We start from the raw sequence: 19,325 nt of genomic DNA, 5'->3' as shown, positions 1-19,325 counted from the left end.
AGTGGTCTGGTCTTTGGCCAGCAAAATGGTCCGGGGCTGAAGTGGTTAAAGCGGGTTTAGGTTATAACAAAAATATCCCAAGCTTTGGACATCTCATGGACCACTGTTCAATCCATCATGAAAATAGAAAAAGTATGGCACAACTCCAAACCTACCAAGACAGGCCTGTCCACCTAAACTGGCAGGCTGGGAAAGGAGAGCATTCATCAGAGAAGTAGCCGAGAGGTCCATGGTAACTCTAGAGGAGCTGCAGAGATCCACAGCTCAGGTGGGAGAATCTGTCCACAGGACAACTATTAGTCGTGCTCTCCACAAATCTGACCTTTATGGAAGAGTGGCAAGGAGAAAGCCATTGTTAAAAGAAATCCATAAGATGTCATGATTGCAGTTTGGGAGAATTCATGTGGGGGACACAGCAAACATGTGGAAGATGGTGCTCTGGTCAGATGAGACCAAAATTTCACTTTTTGGGCTAAAAGCAAAACTGTGTAGTGGACCACTAACACTGCACATCCCCCTGAACACACCTGTTAGTCTGCGAAAGAATTGACTGGGGAAGAGGTTCACCTTCCAGCAGGACAACGACCCTAAACATACAACCAGAGCTACAATGGAATGGTTTAGATCAGGGATAGGCAATTATCGGACCTCCAGCTGTTGCAAAACTACAAGTCCCATCATCCCTCTGCCTCTGGGTGTTATGCTTGTGGCTGTCAGTCTGCCTCATGGGACTTGTAGTTCTGCAACAGCTGGAGGTCCGCTAATTGCATATCCCTGGTTTAGATCAAAGCATATTCATGTGTTAGAATGGCCCAGTCAAAGTCCAGACCTAAATCCAATTGAGAATCTGTGGCAAGACTTGAAAATTGCTGTTCACAGACGCTCTCCATCCAATCTGACAGACCTTGAGCTATTTTGCAAAGAAGACTGGGCAGAAATTTCACACTCTAGAGGTGCAAAGCTGTGAGAGCAGGAGTCTCAAACTGGCGGCCCTCCAGCTGTTGCAAAACTACAAGTCCCATGAGGCATTGCAAAGCTGACAGTTACAAGCCTGACTCCCACAGGCAGAAGCATGATGGGACTTGTAGTTTTGCAACAGCTGGAGGGCCACCAGTTTGAGATCCCTGCATTAGTGACTTCCTCAAAAAGACTTGCAGCTGTAATTGTGGAGAAAGGTGGTTCTACAAAGTATTGAATACAAATGCATGCCACGTTTTTAAGATCTTGATTTGTAAAAAAAAAAAATTGAAAACCATTTATAATTTTTTTTTTTTTCTTCCACTTCACAATTACGTGCCACTAAAATACATTTATGTTTTTGGTTGCAACGTGACAAAATGTGGAAAATATCAAGGGGTAGGAATACTTTTTCAAGGCGTTAAACACATTTATTTAGCCCATTTATAAAGGAAACCTGTTTCTCACAATACTAGTTGTCTGACTTCAAGACTTTGAATCAGGTGCAAGTTCAAGCTGAGTACGACACGCTCCACTTCTCTTCTGAAGTCGCTTTCCATTTTACCTTTACCATTTTATAAAGTCGTCTTTCTAGCTTGGAATATTCCACACTACCTGGTGTGTTTACATAGGGCTGAAAATACATAGTCACCCGTACCCAGCTGCATCACCACTTGTGTGGTTTTTACTGACAGGTGAACGTCACTGAATGCAGCGGCTAGCTTAAAGCGAGTCTTGCACAGTACATATTATAGTGTACCACTTCTATTTCTAAATTTGCCAATAAATATGGGAAAAAAATACAATGCTTTCAAACTTAGAATGGTGTACACATATACAAATTATTATATCACAAATGGTGGAACCTAAATGCCATGCTGTTCCGTCTTTTACAAGGAAGCGTTGCAAGCCATCGCAGACAGCTACTGTATAGCAGAAGTGGAATAATTAAAAGTGGAATCTTGTTGAAATGGGCTTTTTGCACTTTGAAGTGGCAGTCCCATAATACCATGGGGGTTGATTTACTAAAACAGGAGAGTGCAAAATCTGGTGCAGCTGTGTGTGGGTAGCCAATCCGCTTCTAACCTCAGTTTGTTCATTTAAGCTCAGACAATGAAACCTAGAAGCTGATTGGTTTCTATAATACAGAGCTGCACCAGATTTTGCACACTCCAGTTTTAGTAAATCAACCCAGATGACTTGTACTTTAACACCTTCCATTTGATGCCATATAGATCTCTGATTTTTATTTTATTTTTTACAGCTTGGCTGCCATTGGGGATGTGGACGCACTGACTGCCTGGGAGCTGGCTGGAGTTGACATGGATCAAGCTGGTTATGATGGACAAACACCTTACCAAGTGGTGAGTTACTGCTGGGAGTGACCGAGTGGTTATTGGCTTGGAGTGACTGAGATAAGGGGAGAGGTGGAGATTTGCTATTGGGCATCAGGTGTGTTAATCAAGGTCAGCCTGGCCAATCCTAAGCCAAGCTTTCACTAGATGTTTCAAGGTGACATCAAATGCATTTTGGACTGAAGCTGAAAGTACAAGTTTGTTGGATAATGCCACCACTGTTTACAGTAAGGTGTGTGTTTTTGTTTTTTTTTGTTTTGTTTTAGCTTTGATCCTGTTAACTATTAAGTCATGGTTTCATACAGAGTACTTTCACACTGGGGCGGGTGGGCGTAAGTTGTAAAGCGCCACAAATTTTAACTTTGCAGGTGCTTCGACAGCAGTGCCCATTGTTTCCAACGGCAGGGGCGGTGGAGGAGCTGTGTATTTACTGCTCCCACACCACCCAAAAGATGCTGCTTGCAGGACTCTTTCTAACATCCTGAAAGCGCACCGCTCCAGTGTCAAAGAGCTTGAACTCTCACACTGGGGCTGCAGGGGAGGCACTTTACAGGTGCTATTTTTAGCCCAAAAGCAATGAATTTTGTTTTTCCAAAACGACTTTCAGGACAGCCACCCGAGAGAGAGAGATCATGGCTCCACCTCCCAAAAGGAAACACCTCCTCCATCAGAGCTTTAAAGGAAAGCCACCATGCAGCCTCCTCAGTTTTTTGTGTTTTCCTATAACTGGGAGGAACCCCTCCGGTGGGAGCCATGATCTCTCAGGCTGGTCCTGGGAGAGAGCGGGTTCTCACCTTTTTTTTATTTTATTTTTTTTATTTTTTTCTGGGGCTGGTCCTCCCATCTGCTTCCTAGCTTGGACGGTGTCATGGGCTCTTTCTCCCCCTTCAGTGCTCGGGGAAAGCAGGTACGTCCGTTTCTTCTTTTCCCTGTTTCAGAGCTGGCGGCCGCAGGGTTTATTTCCCGCGTGCACAGCGTGCTGTATCGCAGTATTTAAAGCGGTAATAAACCCGCTGAATTTTTTTATTGTTTTTCATACCTGCAAGGAAAAAGGCATAATGAGCTAGTATGCACCGCATACTAGCTCATTATGAAATACTCTACCTTAGAACAAGGCCCCGACATTTCACCTGATACACACCGAGGGAGCTGACATGTTCCCTCAGCGTATCTTCCAGATATTGCGGCTCCGGCGCTGAGTGGCTGGAGCGGCGATATAGTCACTCCCGCACATGTGCGTTGGAGATTTCTTTCTGGCAGGATCCGGCATCTGCCGGGCTTCCAGCTGAGAAACCCCTGTGCGCATGCGCCTCTGCAATCAGCGTCTCATTGCCAGGGGAATATCTCCTAAACCATACAGGTTTAGGAGATTTTTTTTTACCTACAGGTAAGCCTTATTATAGGCTTACCTGTAAGTAAAAGTGGAAAAAATATACTATACAACCGCTTTAAGCGGCTGCCAACTGGTGGCCAGGAGAGCTGTCGGCCATGAACTTCAGGAAAGGGGCAGGACTTCTGGGCGGCATGCGGCATCATTTCCGGCTGCTGGTACACAGGGGGAGATAGGAGGGCCACCTGGCGCCTTATTTCCTGTTCCGGGTCGGCGCAGTGGCGTTTTTGAATCCCAAGTCCGGCGGTGAAACACATACCATGCATCTGCTGAGCTAGAGATGGAAAGCGATGCAGACAAGGGGGCAAGTCAAGGCACCAGCAAGGTGAAGGTAGGAGCGGTGTCTCTTGATTGTCCAGATCCTTTTGCTCCAGTGGGGGAGTGATCACCCTTTTATCCACCACCCCAGCCCCCCCCCCCCATTCCGGGGGTCTGCTGGTTACTTGTAAGCTTGGTGTTAACTCTGAAGATGTAGGGGGTGTTGGTTTCCTTGGGAATTGTGTGTTTTTCCTAGATGCACCTGGGTGTCACTGCATTAGTTTTGCAGAGTTTAAATAGCGTGGTTTGTTTTTTTCTTGTCTCTTTTTTTCTGTTTGTCCAGGCCAAAAGTGCTGCCCAACCAGTTAAGAGGAATGCCCTGTCTGTAAGGAAAAACTAAGTGAAACATGGATCAAAAACGCTCTGTGCGTTTTGTATTTCAAGTCTGGTTAGGGAAGAATCCCCATCCATTTGTGGCGATTTACTAACAACCATTAAGGATGAGCTCAAGGCTACATTTCAGGCGTTCAGAACTAATTTGGCGGAAGTTCCAGGAACGTCAGGGGAGCCTAGAACCCTGCAGTCATCCTTGGAGCTCCAGGAGTGTTCTCAGTTGATGACGTCACAAGATACCTATCAGGATTCTGTCTCTTTGGCCTCTCTTTTGGACGAAAATGATTCGGAAGCCACCTCTAAGTATAAGTTATCCTTAGAAGAAGTGGGAGGTCTCCTTAAGGTGATCTATGCGACCTTAGGAATTGAGGAAGAAAAGCGAGAACTCTCCCTGCATGATCGTATGTATGTGGGGCTAGGGGATTAAGAAGATTGAGAAGTCGCACCTTCCCGGTTAATGCTCTGATTTTGGATATGATCAAGAAGGAATAGTTAGAGCCTGAAAAGAAGCCATTATTTTCTAGGGCAGAGTTTATTTGGAACAAGGTCCCTAAGTTAGATTCTGCCTTTTCTCAAGTCTCGAAGTCAACGGACTTGGCATTTGAGGACTTGGGCACTTTGAAAGAGCCAATGGACAAAAAGATGGACCTCCTTCTAAAGAGAGCCTGGCAGTCGGTAATGATTAGTTTGAAACCGGCCATGACAAAAACCTGTGTGGCAAGGAATCTAGACCATTGGGTTAACCAATTGAAAGCACACATTATGGCCGATTCCCCAAAGCAGGAGATTTTAGACTCCTTTTCTACTCTTTCAGCGGCACTTGCGTATATTGCAGATGCCTCAGCTGAGTCGGTCCACATGACAGCCAGAGCGGCCGCCCTAACTAACTCAGTAAGAAGGGCCTTGTGGCTGAAAACTTGGCCAGGAGATGCGGCGTAAAAAAATATGCTTTGTAGTATTCCATTTGCAGGGGATCTTTTGTTCGGCTCGGAGTTGGTCTATTCTTGACCGGACGGCGGACAAAAAGAAGTCGTTTCCAGTCAAGAAGAAAACGGTGCAGGTGCGTAGATGTTTTTTTTTCGGGCCCCAAAAGGGCAACCGGAAGATAGGTCACAGAACAAGAAGAAGCCCTGGGCTGCACAGAAACCCAAGGGAAGGGGTGGAGTGCTCCTCAATCCTCCTGCATCCGCCACCAAACCACAATTACTCACCCCTCAAGGTGTGAGGGAGACTCTAAGAGTTCCTCCCTTAGTGGGGAGCCATTACTCAAAATTTGTTTATTTTGAGAATGATTTCCTTGGGTTACATGACAGAGTTCACGGAGGCCCCTCCGCAAAGGCTCTTGGTCACAAGCATCCCAAGGGATCTGGTCAAGGCTTTCGCCATGAAGTCCTTCATTCAGGCTCTGATGTATCAGAAAGTCATTGTGCCGGTCCTGACAGAGGACATCTATTCACATGTGTTCCTGATCCGAAGCCTTCGGAAAGGTTTCGACTCATTTTAAACCTCAAAGTACTGAACAAATCTGTGAAGTACAAGAGGTTTTGGATGGATTCCATCTTTTCCGTAAGGAACCTCTTGAATCAGGGATGCTATGACATCCATAGATTTACAGGATGCTTATCTCCATATTCCGATTTCCATCAGGTCACAGATATCAGAGATTGGCACTAAGGGAAGGGAGCAAGGTAGTACATCTCCAGTTCAGAGCTCTCCCATTAGGCCTGTCTTCGTCTCCAAGGGTGTTCACCAAGAACATTAGCGCCCCTACGTCCTAGAGGGAATCCCTGCAAAAAGACCTGGACAGAGCCTGCATCCACCTAAAATAGGTTGGATTATAAAATCTACAAAAATCTAATTTGGTCCCTGCTTAGGAAGTGTTCTTCCTGGGGTTTCGTATCAGCTCTCTGGATCAGAAGAAGTTGATACAATTAGTATCTCAACTACAGTCCAATCAGTCCCTGTCCATCAGGAAGATTATGTCAGTGTTCGGAACCTTGACTTCTTCCATTCTGGCGGCCCAGTGGGCAAAGCACCATTTCAGACCTCTGCAAACCTTTCTATTGAAGGTTTGGGACCACCAGCAGAGTTCGTTGGATTCACCTGGTAAGGATCCCCACCACAGTAAAGAAAAGTCTATGGTGGTGGAGGAACTTCCCAGTCCAGGTACGGCTGACGACCGATGCCAGTTCCTGGGGTTGGGGGGCTCACATGGGCAGTGAGTGGATTCAGGGCTCATGGTCCGTAGAGGAGGCAGGGAGGTCCTCAAATTGGAGGGAGCTGAAGGCGGTGGAAAGGGCGGTGTTAGACTTTTGCAGATTTTGTCCATGGACAACATGTTCAGGTCCTGTCGGACAATGCCACGGCTGTGGCTTACATAAACAGACAAGGGGAACCAGAAGTAGGGCACAACAGGATCTGGCAAGGGGTATTCTGGCTTGAGTAGAGCAGCATACTCCATCCTTATCAGCGGTCCACCTAAAAGGCACTCAAAACTAAATAGCAGATTTCTTCAGCAGGAACCAGATCTTAGAGGCAGAGTGGCAGTTGAATCCAGAAGTCTTCAGGTTGATCATAAAAAGATGGGGACAGCCAAAAGTAGATCTCTTTGCCACCCAGGGAAATGCCCAGGTCCCTCTCTTCTCCTTGAACAGGCACGAGCAGTCGCTGGGAGTGGATGCCTTGGCATGCAGGTGGAGTTTTCACCTATTTTACGCCTTTCCCCCCCCCCCCCCCGTTTCAGTTGATACCTCAGGTCATAAGCAAGATCAGGAGAGAAGATACAACGATAATTCTGATCACTCCATTTTGGCCCAAAAGACCATGGTTCTCGTCCCTGCTAAAGATGCAACTAAAACCATACTGGCATCTTGCTCCAAGACGGAATCTCCTCCTGCAGGGCCCTCTGGTTCATCAAGATCTAGCAAAACTAAGACTCACGGCTTGGTTTCTGAGGAGCAGTTCTTGAGGAGAAAGGGTTTCTCAGACAAGTTGGTGGCTACACTGATTTCCAGTAGAAAAAAGGTCACAAGAGCAATATACTTTAAATATTGGAAAGTTTTCAGCTCCTGGTGCGCAACTTCTGCAAGGTCAGACAAGTTCGATTTTGAAATTCTTGTAGGCAACCATGAACGTCCCGTCGTCTGGACTAAAGAGGAGAGGGACCTTCTGACTTATCAGTGCTCAGTTCAAAAGCCAGATTTTCTGATGGTATGGAGAGTCATTCGTGCCTATGGAATGGGCAGCTTGCACACCGGGAAAGCCACCATCAATGCTTTAAGGAATATCCAGGTTTTAGAGCAGCATATGCTACCATCTAGATGATGTCTTTTCTGGGAAGGCTTTGCATATTTCAGCACGAGAATGCAAACCCACATACTGCATTTGTGACAACAGCATGGCTTCGTAGTAGATGATTCTTGGTGCTTAACTGGCCTGTCTGCAGTCCAGACTTTTCACTTTTTGAATACATTTGCATCTTGAAACGAAAACTTGGACAAAGGCGACCCAGGACCATTGAGCAGTTAGAATTCCATATCAGGCAGGAATGGGAAAATGTGCCTCTCCTAAAACACCAGTAAATTATCTCCGCAGTTCCGACATTTACAGAGTGTTGTTATAAGAAAAGGAGATGCTACACTGTGGTACACGTCCCTGTCTTAACTTTTTTGGGACATGTTGCTGCCATAAATTTCACAGTTACTTTTTTTTTTTTTTCTTAAAATGGTACATTCTCAATTTAAACATCTGATATTTTTCTATTGCGAGAATATGCGTTTATGAAATTTGGAAATCATTGCATTCTGGTTTTATGTAGATTTTAGTGTCCCAACCTTTTTGCAAGACATTAACTCTATCCTTCCTGTGCCCCTGGTAATCTGAATCCATATTTGCCATCTTGTCTAATATGTATTTTTTTTTCTCTTGTAGGCAGAGGCTGTGGGGAATGAGGAGGTCATGGAATTTTTTAACCAAAAGCGAGCACAGGTGAGTTGCTTGTGTTAAGACTATGCTGCATATATAATAGAACGGCATGGTGCAAAAACCCCAGCTTGATGTCCATTGCAGCTATTAACAATCAATCTTATTCTGCATTCTTTTACAAACCGCTCAGGTACGGTGTAGCAGTCTGTCCATTGACTATAGGACACAGGAGTGCAATACAATTGGAAAATTTTGCCCACTATTCCTTGCATACAAATCAAGGGCTTCTATGAACATAACAAAGTTGAAGATGTACTATTACTATCATAAATGAGTGATAGTAAAATAGCAGGAGTTCGATGGGGTGGGCACGGCATTTTTGATACTAATGAGCAAGGAACAAATTACAGTATTGTTTTGGCAAAAGTGCTTTGTCACATAATGAAAATCCAATGATGGTGTTCACAAGCTGATTGTCAGTGTTTGGCTTCCAGCCATTTTACTTTGGCTCTAGTTCTTTATTGCACACATGCTGTGAGCATCAAAAGCCATAAACTACTCAAGTGGATCAGCATGTTGCTTAATTACAATCTACTTTAAAAGTGTAGCTAAAGCCAAAAGTTTTTATCTTAAATCGTACAGAATTGGCCTTGTATTCATAGACCTCAGGCTACAAACAAATGGCCACTGCCCCCGCCTATAACTGGCCTTTGCAGCAAGGAGCACATGAAAGGGTAATGCATGCAAAAAAAAAAAAAAAAAGAGAAATTCCCTGTTCAACTTACTGACCAGCCTGCAACCAACCAAATTATCCTGTCTAAGACCCCATTCACACTGAGGCATTTTTCAGGTGCTACAGTGCTAAAAAAAATAGTGCCTGAAAAACACCTCAGCTGCAAACCCAGTGTGAAAGCACGAGTGCTTTCACAATGGGGCGCTGCGCTGGCGGGACGTCACAAAAAGACCTGCTAGCAGCTTCTTCACAGCAGTGGAGGAGCAGTGAATACACGGCTCCTCCCCATTGAAAACAATGGGGCAGTTCTGCTTTACTGCCGACAAAGCACCGTTGCAGCGGCTTTTTGTGGGCGTGTTTAACCCCTTTTTGGCCACTAGTGGGGGGGTAAAACCACTCCGCTATCAGCCGAATAGCACTGCTAAAGCGGTGCTAAAAATGGCGCCGCTTTACCGCTGACGCCTGGGGAAGCTCAGTGTGAAAGGATTCTAACAATATGCGGTAAAAACAGGGGTTTAGTTTGCGCACCTCTGCAAATACATGCTTCAGCTACAGAGAACTGTCAAGGACCCAGTATTTTCTGTACTCCTAACTCAACTTTTCGACCAGTCTCCAACCAAATTATCCCGTCTAACAGTATGCGTTAACATCCCTCCAGGCTCGCTTGCTTTCTGCCTATCCATTATAATGCATATATTTCCACTGTGGAGGCTCTCAGAATTTAGAGCTAGGCCTACAGAAAATAATGGGGCTGGGCTCTGTAGCTTACACATGTATGAAAACAAAACCCCTGAATTTAAGGCCTACTGTTAGACAGAATAATTCAGTTGGTTGCAGGCTGGTCAGTAAGTCGAGCTGGGAATTTCTTTGGTTTTACTTTTGCATGCATTACCATTCTGGAGGAGAAGTTCCGGGACTCCTGTGGTTATAGGGAAGAAGTGATGTCAGCTTGTGGTGGACGGCCTCTACATCTCCAGCGGCTATAATTTGCCATCGATGGGACCAGAACACCCATGCAGATTTTACATTTGACCAGAGAGGTACTTAACGCGAGTTAAAACATTTTTAATAAACTGGCCACTAGATGGCACTTCCCTTTTTATACACAGACTCAGCAGTGGGGGAAATTGCACCACATTCCTGTTAAATTTGCATGCAATCCTTTGCTGTTTGGTTTGCGCCCATTCATTTTGTATTGACGCAAATCGAAACAGCACAAAATATTTAAATCAAAAAGCAAACAAAATAAAATACATTGAAGTATAATATATAAGATGTAAACCTATATAATAAGGATAATGCAATAGTGACACATATAACAAAGTCTCTGTGAAAGTGAAAAAGTGAATAAAAGATAACTTTATAGGATCTAGTCTCTCAAAAGATGGTAGTTATATCAGGTTTTGTGGTGATACAAATCTGAAGAGATGGGAAGAGTTCTCAGAGTTTTCCAATACCCGACATGTTTCGTCACACGTGACGTCCCAGGGAAGCCATCACATATGACTAAACATGTCGGGCGCAGCTACTCGCTGACTTCATCATACCCCATGTGACCCCAGAAGTGCGGGTGTTCGTTTGTTTTATTGCCGGCAAGTGCTTTTTATGCCGTTTTTTGTACCTTTTTACAATAAATGAGCAGCGTTTAAAATGGTAACGCACATTGGAGCTTTTATTTTCTATATTTGCTCCATGCTCATTTTGGGGATTGATAACTTTGGAAGAAAGTGGGTGAATGGTGGCCATTGATTGAGAACGTCCGTAGCTCATTTATACACCTTGGTCCAGGATCCACCTTAGACCCCACGCAGAGGGCTATATCTGCTGGCGCATATGACCATGCTACAATAAGAGGTCCACATCTTCTGGTAAGAGTATATTTCTTCTGACCCTTGCACCACGGAGGGATTTATCACTTTCTCTTGGTGGCAGTTGAGAACTCTTCCCCTCTCTTCAGATTTGTATCACTGCAAAACCTGATATAACTACCATCTTTTGAGAGACTAGATCCTATAAAATTATCTTTATTCACATTTTCACTTTCGCAGAGACTGTTATATGTGTCACTATTGCATTATCCTTATTATATAGAATTTATATCTTCTATATTATATGTCAATGTATTTTATTTGCTTTTTGATTTTAAAATTTTGTGCACTTTTTTTAATTAGCGTGACTATTTCCATTGTTTAAGTTTTGTACATGATTGTATCTGTCGCTGCTTTTCTCCTTTTCACTAAATAACATAAATAGCACAGTATACACATACATACACACACACGCACGCAAATTGTACCTCAAAGTTTCGATGTTGGGAACATTTTTACGAGTACTTCGAAAATTGCTCCGTATTGGTGCATCCCTAGTACCTACTTAGTAATGGCGACTCACAAGCAAAAGGGCTGAATAGCATGCATTTTGCAGATAGCCCACAGGAAACACAAACCACCGCTTCCTCTGAGGCACCCACTATATGGCCTGTTTGACAAAATCAGATTTCTCGGGTACTATATCTTGGCACATCTAGAACTGTCCTTTTTCCAGAAGCCAGAAATGCTATAGGTCCTGTTCAGGGTTTAGATGCAGAACTTCCGCTCCTTGAAGATATTATAGAGGAAAAGTATTGAGGACCCTGATTTTGTAGCGAAGACCGCAGAGGAGTTACCTTCCCCTGCATATTATGAGGTACAAGCTGCCGATACATGACAAATGCCTTTTACTCTGGAGACACTAAGTGATGTGGTTGTCTTTGGCTAGCAGGTTTCTGATTCTCCACAGCTTAAACAAGCCCCTATGGACTTTAGCAAATCTGAGGTACTGCAGATTCCAACATATAAAGTGCAACTACAGAACTTGCAGGAAAGCAACACTGCAAAATGCACATGTGTGCATTGTTGTTTTCCTGCAACTTATATAGTTCCACCTTACATGTTTGACTCTGTGCTACCTTAGATTTGCTAAATTCTATTGAAGCATTTTTGTTTACTGAGACAATAGGTTATGTGCGAGTTCCACTACTATACTTCTCATAGGGTGGTGAGCGCAGGTTTGTCGGTTTCTTCTATTTTCAAGCCCATATGGGCACTTATTAAGTGTACTGGAAGTCTTTCAGCGTTTTTTTTTTTTTTTTAAGGACTGGCCCCAATCATGAAAAGGATTTTCATTCTTCCTAAGCAAAAATGTATTGTATAGAAAAGAAATTAAAGGGGAAAAAAATAAAGGGCTGTTCTGGTAATGGACCCTGCAATTTCTGTTCTCAATTAAAACCTTATACAGTGCCTTGAAAAAAAAGTAATTCTTTTTGGGATGTCTCTACCAGCTTTGCACATCTAGAGAGTGAAATGCTTACCCATTCTTCTTTGCAAAATAGATCAAGCGCTGTCAGATTGGATGAAGAGCAATGAAGGATCAAGTCTTGCCACAGATTCTCAATTGGGTTTAGGTCTGGACTATGACTGGACCATTCTAACACATGAATATGCTTTGACCTCAACCATTCCATTGTAGCTTTATACACACACACACGTGAAGTTGATGATGGTTGTACCATTTCCTTTACAGTTTCAAGGTTTCTATTTAAACCTATTCACAGCCCCCAAAAATGTACTTAAAATCTCGAAATAGATTTTTGTGTACCTCCATTCCATATGGCATTCAAAAAGATCTGATCTATGTTGTCTGTCCTTAAAACTTTGTTTTGTTTTTAGAGTAACAAAGGGATCCTGTTCCCTTAAAGCATGTTGTACAGTACAGTGCTTTTGCGTTGTAATTTGGCCCCCTGTATAAGCTAAAATACCTGGCTGATCCCTGCCTGGTTCTGCCCTCCCCCTTTTAAACTGACCGCAGCTCTGCTCTCCCCCTCCCCAGCTCTTGCCTCCCGCTACAATCATAACTATATTATGACCATGCCACCCCCTCTGTAAACTAGCATTATCTATGCCAGTGTCTTTGCTATATAAAATAGATGCTGAATTTTACCTTATATCAGAGTGTCTCCTGGCGCTCACGTGACTGCTCGGCCCTCTCTTCGCCTCAGCAGGAGTTCACAGCCCCTCCCGCTATAGCTGTCAGACTGGCAGAGGAGAGAGCCGAGGAGTCATGTGAGTGCTGGGAGAAGCTCTGATATAAGGTGATATGGGATACATAATGTTTTTTTTAATAGAGGGGGTGGCATGATCATAATCTAGTGGCTTAGCAACCACTTTAAGTTAATTTGCTTGGGTACGTCTCATGGTCTATGAACAAAAGACTCATCCTATACTATGAAGAGAAACAGCATTTTGATTTGCTATAAATTCCTTGCGTTGAAGTACAGGCTGTACATGACAGGCCCATCCCCTCTGTGTCTTGATCACTCCTTATTGCTTGCTAAAAAAATTGGCGTCTCACCAGATGGGTGGGGCTATAGTTTGTGCTGTACAGGCTACCCTAGCACGCTGTTTGACAGTGTCTAATACACCTCTATATAAGCAAATAAGGCCTGGGGAATGCCCAGGAAAAACCCAAGCCTACTTACCAACCAGCTCGCAGACAGCCAAATTAACCTGTCTAACAGTACTTTAAAAACAGGGGTTTAGTATGCACGCATTTGCAAACAGATGCGTAAGCCACAGAGCCCCGTCAAGGCACCCTGGTATCTGTGGTCCTAACACTAAAATATGAGTGTCCCCCACAGTCGAGGCCTTCTAATGCCGCTTACCGCTATAGCCAGCTGTAGATGGGGGGCGGTGGCGAGTTTTTTTTTCTATATAAGCAAAGGTCTTCAAATACACATCCTGTACTGTACTCTAAGCTAAGAATTTTTTTTTTTTATGGAAGTTTACATTTATTTTCCTTTTCACATTTTGAATAGGGTGGTGCTGAGTTTGAACCCGTCTGTGTCCCGGTTTGGGAGATTTACTCCTTGTATTTTCCTTGTGATCATTATAACTGGGTCTGAAATCGAGGAAAATCCAAATAGTATAGAGAGGGTAAATGTTACGATAGGGACCAGTGTGTGTGTGTGTGTGTGTGTGTATTATTTATTTATATATTATATGTAAAATATTGCTGCCATTGTGAAATACAGCGATGTGTTGTTCCTTTGTTATTCTCTCACTTTTCACTGCTTGCATAGGCGTGCGCAAGGTGGGGTGCCGGATGTGCCTTGGCACACCCTAATCACTCCCTACGCCAGTGCCATCCATTGTACAGAAGTGTCCTGCAGTGTATAGAAGTAGGCCCTCTCTATCTCACCCCGCTTTCTTTCTCTCCCTCTGACTGGTTCAGCCATAAGATGTAAAATGTATTAAAACATGAAAAAATATTTTTAATGCTTCAAAGAGTTTCTTTACATTTGTTTAAAGGTGTGTGTGTGATATATATGAAACGCACGCACGTGTTTTCGTTTTGGGGTGCACACCTATGACTGCTTTCACTACTAAATGTGTTTGGCATAAGATTCCACAAAGAAATCTACATGACCACAATACTTGACAAGCACTGTGTGTTGGGAAGGGGACTGGAAACCCTTTTCTGTGACTAAATCAGCACACAGGAACTACGAAGAGGAGTATTGCTTCCTCAACCCTCCAGCTAAATTAACATGTACAGTGTTTGGTGGTGATCTTGAATAAAGTGTCTCTTTTTGTTAAGAAATTAGTTTTGGGATTGCCTGTGGAATCACTACTGAACTTGGAGAGAAAATTATTGTGGTACGTCAAGATGTTTATCATTGGCTGAATGCAAAGAAATGTCAAATTACTGGCAAAACTAGTTATGGCTGAAAGCTAAACTCATTCTGTTCTAAGTTGCTGGTATCTGAAATGTGTAAGAACACTCCATCAGTTTCTGCTTAATCATTCTATAGTATAGATTTCCCCATTTTAGTTCATTCCTTATTACAGGTTCTTCTCTGATTTTAATAAACAAGACTTTTTCACAATAATAATCTTTCATTAAGGGTGGTGTGTCTCCTCCACTCTGCTAAGACATGTCTCATCAAGATGTTCACACTCGGCGTTCTTTCCTCCCATTGTGCCTTATTATTCAATCCATCACAATCAAGGTCTCTTTCCAGAAGGCTTATCACAGGCCTCCACCCTTCTAACTTCGCTTCCCTCCCTCTCTTTAAAACATCCATTAATTGTACTACTACTAGATTTAAGAAGAACATGTAATCCAAAACATACAAGTCACCATTATATAGGATGTTTTACTAATTTCGGGGGAGTCAGCAGATTTCATGATCCCCTTAAACAACCACCCACTTAAAGAATTTTAAGCATTGACAGACTTCATAGGTAGAAAGGCAAAACCTCTGTTTGGAGAAGGCCTCATAATGGGCATGTGTACAGGCCTCTCCTCCGTGATACCCATCACAACAAAAGTGTATATCCAGCTCTGGTTTACACTTCCTTAAATGTAAATGCCCCTTTCCATTAAAACTCCCCACAATCATCTTTAAAATAGACGCTGTATCTGTTTAACCCTTTACCTTTCATGAGCAGTGCTGGTCTTTACAGCAAACATACCAAACTGTCCTAAAATAGTGAGAATTGCAAGAAGTCATAAATTACTATAATTGCAACTTTTGTTTTATCCCAGAAAATGTGGCCATGAAATATTCTTCAGCTACCAAATATTAAAGGCAAATAAAAAGCTCAGCCCCAACCCCTCTCTCCTCATTGGCCCACTGGACAACAGCGGGAGCCAATGACTCAGCCAAGGAGGGAAAGCCTCGACTCTTGTGCATTGTATGGGGGGGGGGGGCGCGGCTCAAGGTAAAAAAAAAACTTGAGCCTTTAGAACCACTTTAAAGGAAGTGTAGCATTCATCCTCAAGTGCAGAACAGCTGAGGTCTTATTCAGTTTAAATCACCAGCTGAGGGCCACATGAGGCCTAACAGACACCAGTTTGACATGCCTGCTCTGAGTGCTTTTCATACTGGGGCAGTGCCCTTGCAGGACGGGGGAAAAAAGTCCTGCAACAAGCATCTTTTGGGGCGGTGCGAAACACCCTGCTCATTAAAATGAATGGGCAGCGCTGCCAATGTGCCTGCAAAGCGCTGTGGCAGAGTTGCAACATGAGCGCATTTAACCATTTCTTCTGCCGCAGGTGTGGGTTAAAAGCACCCTGCTAGCGGCCGAAAGGCGCCGCTATAACAGCGGTAAAGCTCTGCTAAAACTAGCGACGCTTTACTGCTAATGCCAGCGCTGCCCCAGTGTGAAAGTACCCTTGGAGTCTCACTCTCCTCTATGGGAGATGGGGTAAAAATGGACCGCCTGTCCGTTTTCATCCAATTCCATCCTATCCTCCAGACAGATGGAAAATAGGGTTTTTATCCATCTGGATTTCACGGATCGTATGTCAGTGGACATGTCACTACTGACATCCGCTGCTCCATAGAGGTGAATGAATTGTCCCATCAGGTCTGCCTAAAAATCTGAAAGGCGGACCTGATCAGAGCACCCATGTCAAAGACCCCTTACTCAGAAGAAGGTTCGATGTGAGTCAGGAGTACCTACATTGTAACATGTCTTTTTGCTGTGCTTTAAATACAAGCAGCATTTGAGTACTTTGGGTGGGAAGCCATCTTCTTTAACCAGTTGGCAAGGGGTAGGTCGGGGGCAAGAGTGGGCTGCTTAGGTTACTTAAAGTGGTTGTAAAGGCTCAAGGTTTTCTGTCTTTATGCATGAAGGTAAAAAACTTTGTGTGCAGCAGTCCTTACACACCAACCCCCTTACTTGAGCCCCATCTTGATCCAGCTACTGTCAGTCACAGCCAATGAGGAGATAACGGGCTGAACAATGCTCTGTGTGTGAATGGACACACAGAGCAGCTCAGTTGCCCCCATAGAAATCTGCTGCTGGCAAGTGGGGCCCTTGACAGGGGGAGGGGGATAAGAGGAGGAATTGTGGCTGCTTTGTGCAAAACCACTGCACAGAGCTGGTATGACATTTTTGTTATTTTTTTTGTTAAAAAATCTGCCTTTAACATTCTTTTTAAAAAACATTACTGTATAAAAGAGCTCTCCTCTGGACTACTTTCCAAGTGGGTGTCCACATTGATTAGTGGGCTCTGTAGCCCATATTTGGCTCCTCCCTTTGGCACAAAGTCCACTCTTTGCGCATTATTCTGCCCCTGGAACCATCCGGCTTTTTATGCTCTTCTCTTACTAGCAGATTGGCTGACCTATCTGTGCCTAAATCCTGACGATGGTGTAGTAGAACCAGTTTTCAGTGGGATGGTAGCCTCTGAACCAGTTTCCGGATACTTATAAGCGAGACTTATCTCTTTGTAAGACAGTAAGGTCCGTTCTCTTTTATTTGCTAGCTGTAGAATCTTGACTGCATCCTGAAGAAGCCTAACGGTGAAACGCGTAGATACACAAGGGCTCATTATATATCAATATACATGATTTTTTATTTTTCTGTACTTTTCTATTCATGTTGTGTATTTTCTAATAAATAGTGTTTATTTTCATACCTCTTCGTTGTTTCCTATACCTTCAAAGTCTGACCTAGGCTTACTGTCGTAGTACACTTTTTTTTTTGTGTGTGTGTATTCCCTAAATTTACGGATGTGACTGTGAGTGCGCTTATTTTCTGTTCATTACTACTACTGTATAATGGTAACAGCTAACCTAGATTCATGTGGTCTATTAGTAAAATTCACAGGTAAAAATGCATTTGAGGAGCTTTTTCGCGGTTAGAGATCCTTTTAGATAAATTAGATATTGCTAGAAATATTTTCCAATACATAATTAATTTCCTGTTTAGTAATTTGATAGCCGAATACTGATAAATGCCCATGGTAATCAATAACGTTCATAAAAGAAAATCATGTATAAATGCTACAAAGGCTTCTCTCCAAGGTGCACACGTTGTGATCCTGAAGGCATATTTAGTAAAGACCACAGGTGTGCTGAAATCTGGGTGACTGTGCTTGTGTTTCTGCAGGAATTCAGACAGGCCTGTTTGTCCAGTTATAATTTTTTTTATCACATTTTCTCTGTTACAGGTTTTTCTCAATGGCAGCTCGGGTGACAAAGACAGCTATTTAAGCAGTTAAATAATCCCAGCAAGCATCAAGATTTGAGGACACCAGGCTATTGGTTTTCAAGCACAAGAAGTGGCATCCTAATGTTAGAACATATCTGTTTATTGTTGAGCTGTATCTATATGGACCAGAGTTCTCCTGAGTTACCTCCCTCAACCATTGTAATCCTCGTTTATGTGTCTGGAAAAAAAAAAATGGCTCATGTTGCCTTGTCGCAAATAATAAGGTTCAATCAGGTTATGGACTTTGCAACCTGTATTTTTTTTTTTTTCCAGAAACTTCCATAAGAGAAGGCCTTCTGTATTTTAATTTTTTTTGTGTGTGATGTAGATTTTTATGTTTGCGATTTGTTATTTTGTTGCTGTGTGAGAGAAAAACAAAAACTTGAAGAAATGTTTTAAACAAGCACATATTTCGAAGCCCAGCTCCAGCTCTTCTTCTTTTAGCTTTTTTTTTTTTTTTTTTTTTTTTAAAGAAAGTGGGGGAAGAGTTAACCTCTTCTTACTACTGTCAATGACATCACTGGGGAGATTTTTTTTTTTTTTTTTACAGACTTGTGTGCTGGTGACACCAGGACTAGAAAAGGAGGGAAATGGTTGTCACCAGGACAGGAAGGCAGAGCAATCAATAAATACCCGACTAACGCTTTAGCTCTTCCCCGCTGTTTGTAAAACAGTTTTGGCTGAAGTTGGGCTTTACCTACCTGTAAGAATTTCAATTGCAGAAGCAGAGAATGCTCCTGTATAATTATTTAATGTTTATTATCTTACCGTTAAGCACATACTATTTGAATGTGTTTTCTTTTTCTCACATTTTTAAAATGTAGGTGAGCTGTTTGTTAATGTAAGTCATCTACTCTATGGGTGAGCCAGAATGTTTTGCACATTTGAGGTATTTTATATGTTCACAAATGTACGTTTTATTTGTCTCAGGGCAGGGAGGGTAAACAATAGCTGCTTCGGAGAGAGAAAACTGCTATGGCTGACATTGTCTGCAGCATAGCACAGTGCATTAAAACAGTATTAAAGAGACTGCCAATATCATCCTTTTTATTGATTTTTGTGACATGGCTGTAATTTAAAATTTGTATTTGTTCTTGGCAATAAAATATTTTGTCAAACCAGTTTATCAGAGTAACTCTTATCTAAATACTTGTATACTTTATGTGCTGTTACTAAGGGGACGTTACAAATGAACTGTCTAGTATTATAATTGAGCTGGTTTATTACATATCTGGGTCCATATCAAATCCATATTCATTTGCATTTACAGTTGT

The 19,325-nt window shown here is 42.9% G+C and overlaps 1 protein-coding gene across 1 annotated transcript in view; it reads left to right on the top strand.

Annotated features, from left to right (window-relative positions):
* The window catches only part of ASPG (asparaginase), a gene marked incomplete in the record, with an annotated part of 142,614 nt that extends 123,441 nt beyond the window's left edge, over positions 1 to 19,173 (top strand). The window contains 3 exon segments of the mRNA XM_077467569.1: positions 2,222 to 2,321; positions 8,284 to 8,340; positions 18,011 to 19,173. Of these exon segments, the coding sequence (XP_077323695.1) occupies positions 2,222 to 2,321; positions 8,284 to 8,340; positions 18,011 to 18,061 (208 nt within the window).
* Positions 19,174 to 19,325: the final 152 nt, after the last annotated feature.

The sequence above is a fragment of the Lithobates pipiens genome, unplaced genomic scaffold (genome assembly GCF_037356315.1).
Source record: "Lithobates pipiens isolate NorthernLeopardFrog02 unplaced genomic scaffold, aLitPip1_a1.2 Scaffold_57, whole genome shotgun sequence".
Classification (NCBI taxonomy): Eukaryota; Metazoa; Chordata; class Amphibia; order Anura; family Ranidae; genus Lithobates; species Lithobates pipiens.
Note: the sequence above shows the minus strand (reverse complement) of the source record. Positions and strands in the feature narration are given on the sequence as shown.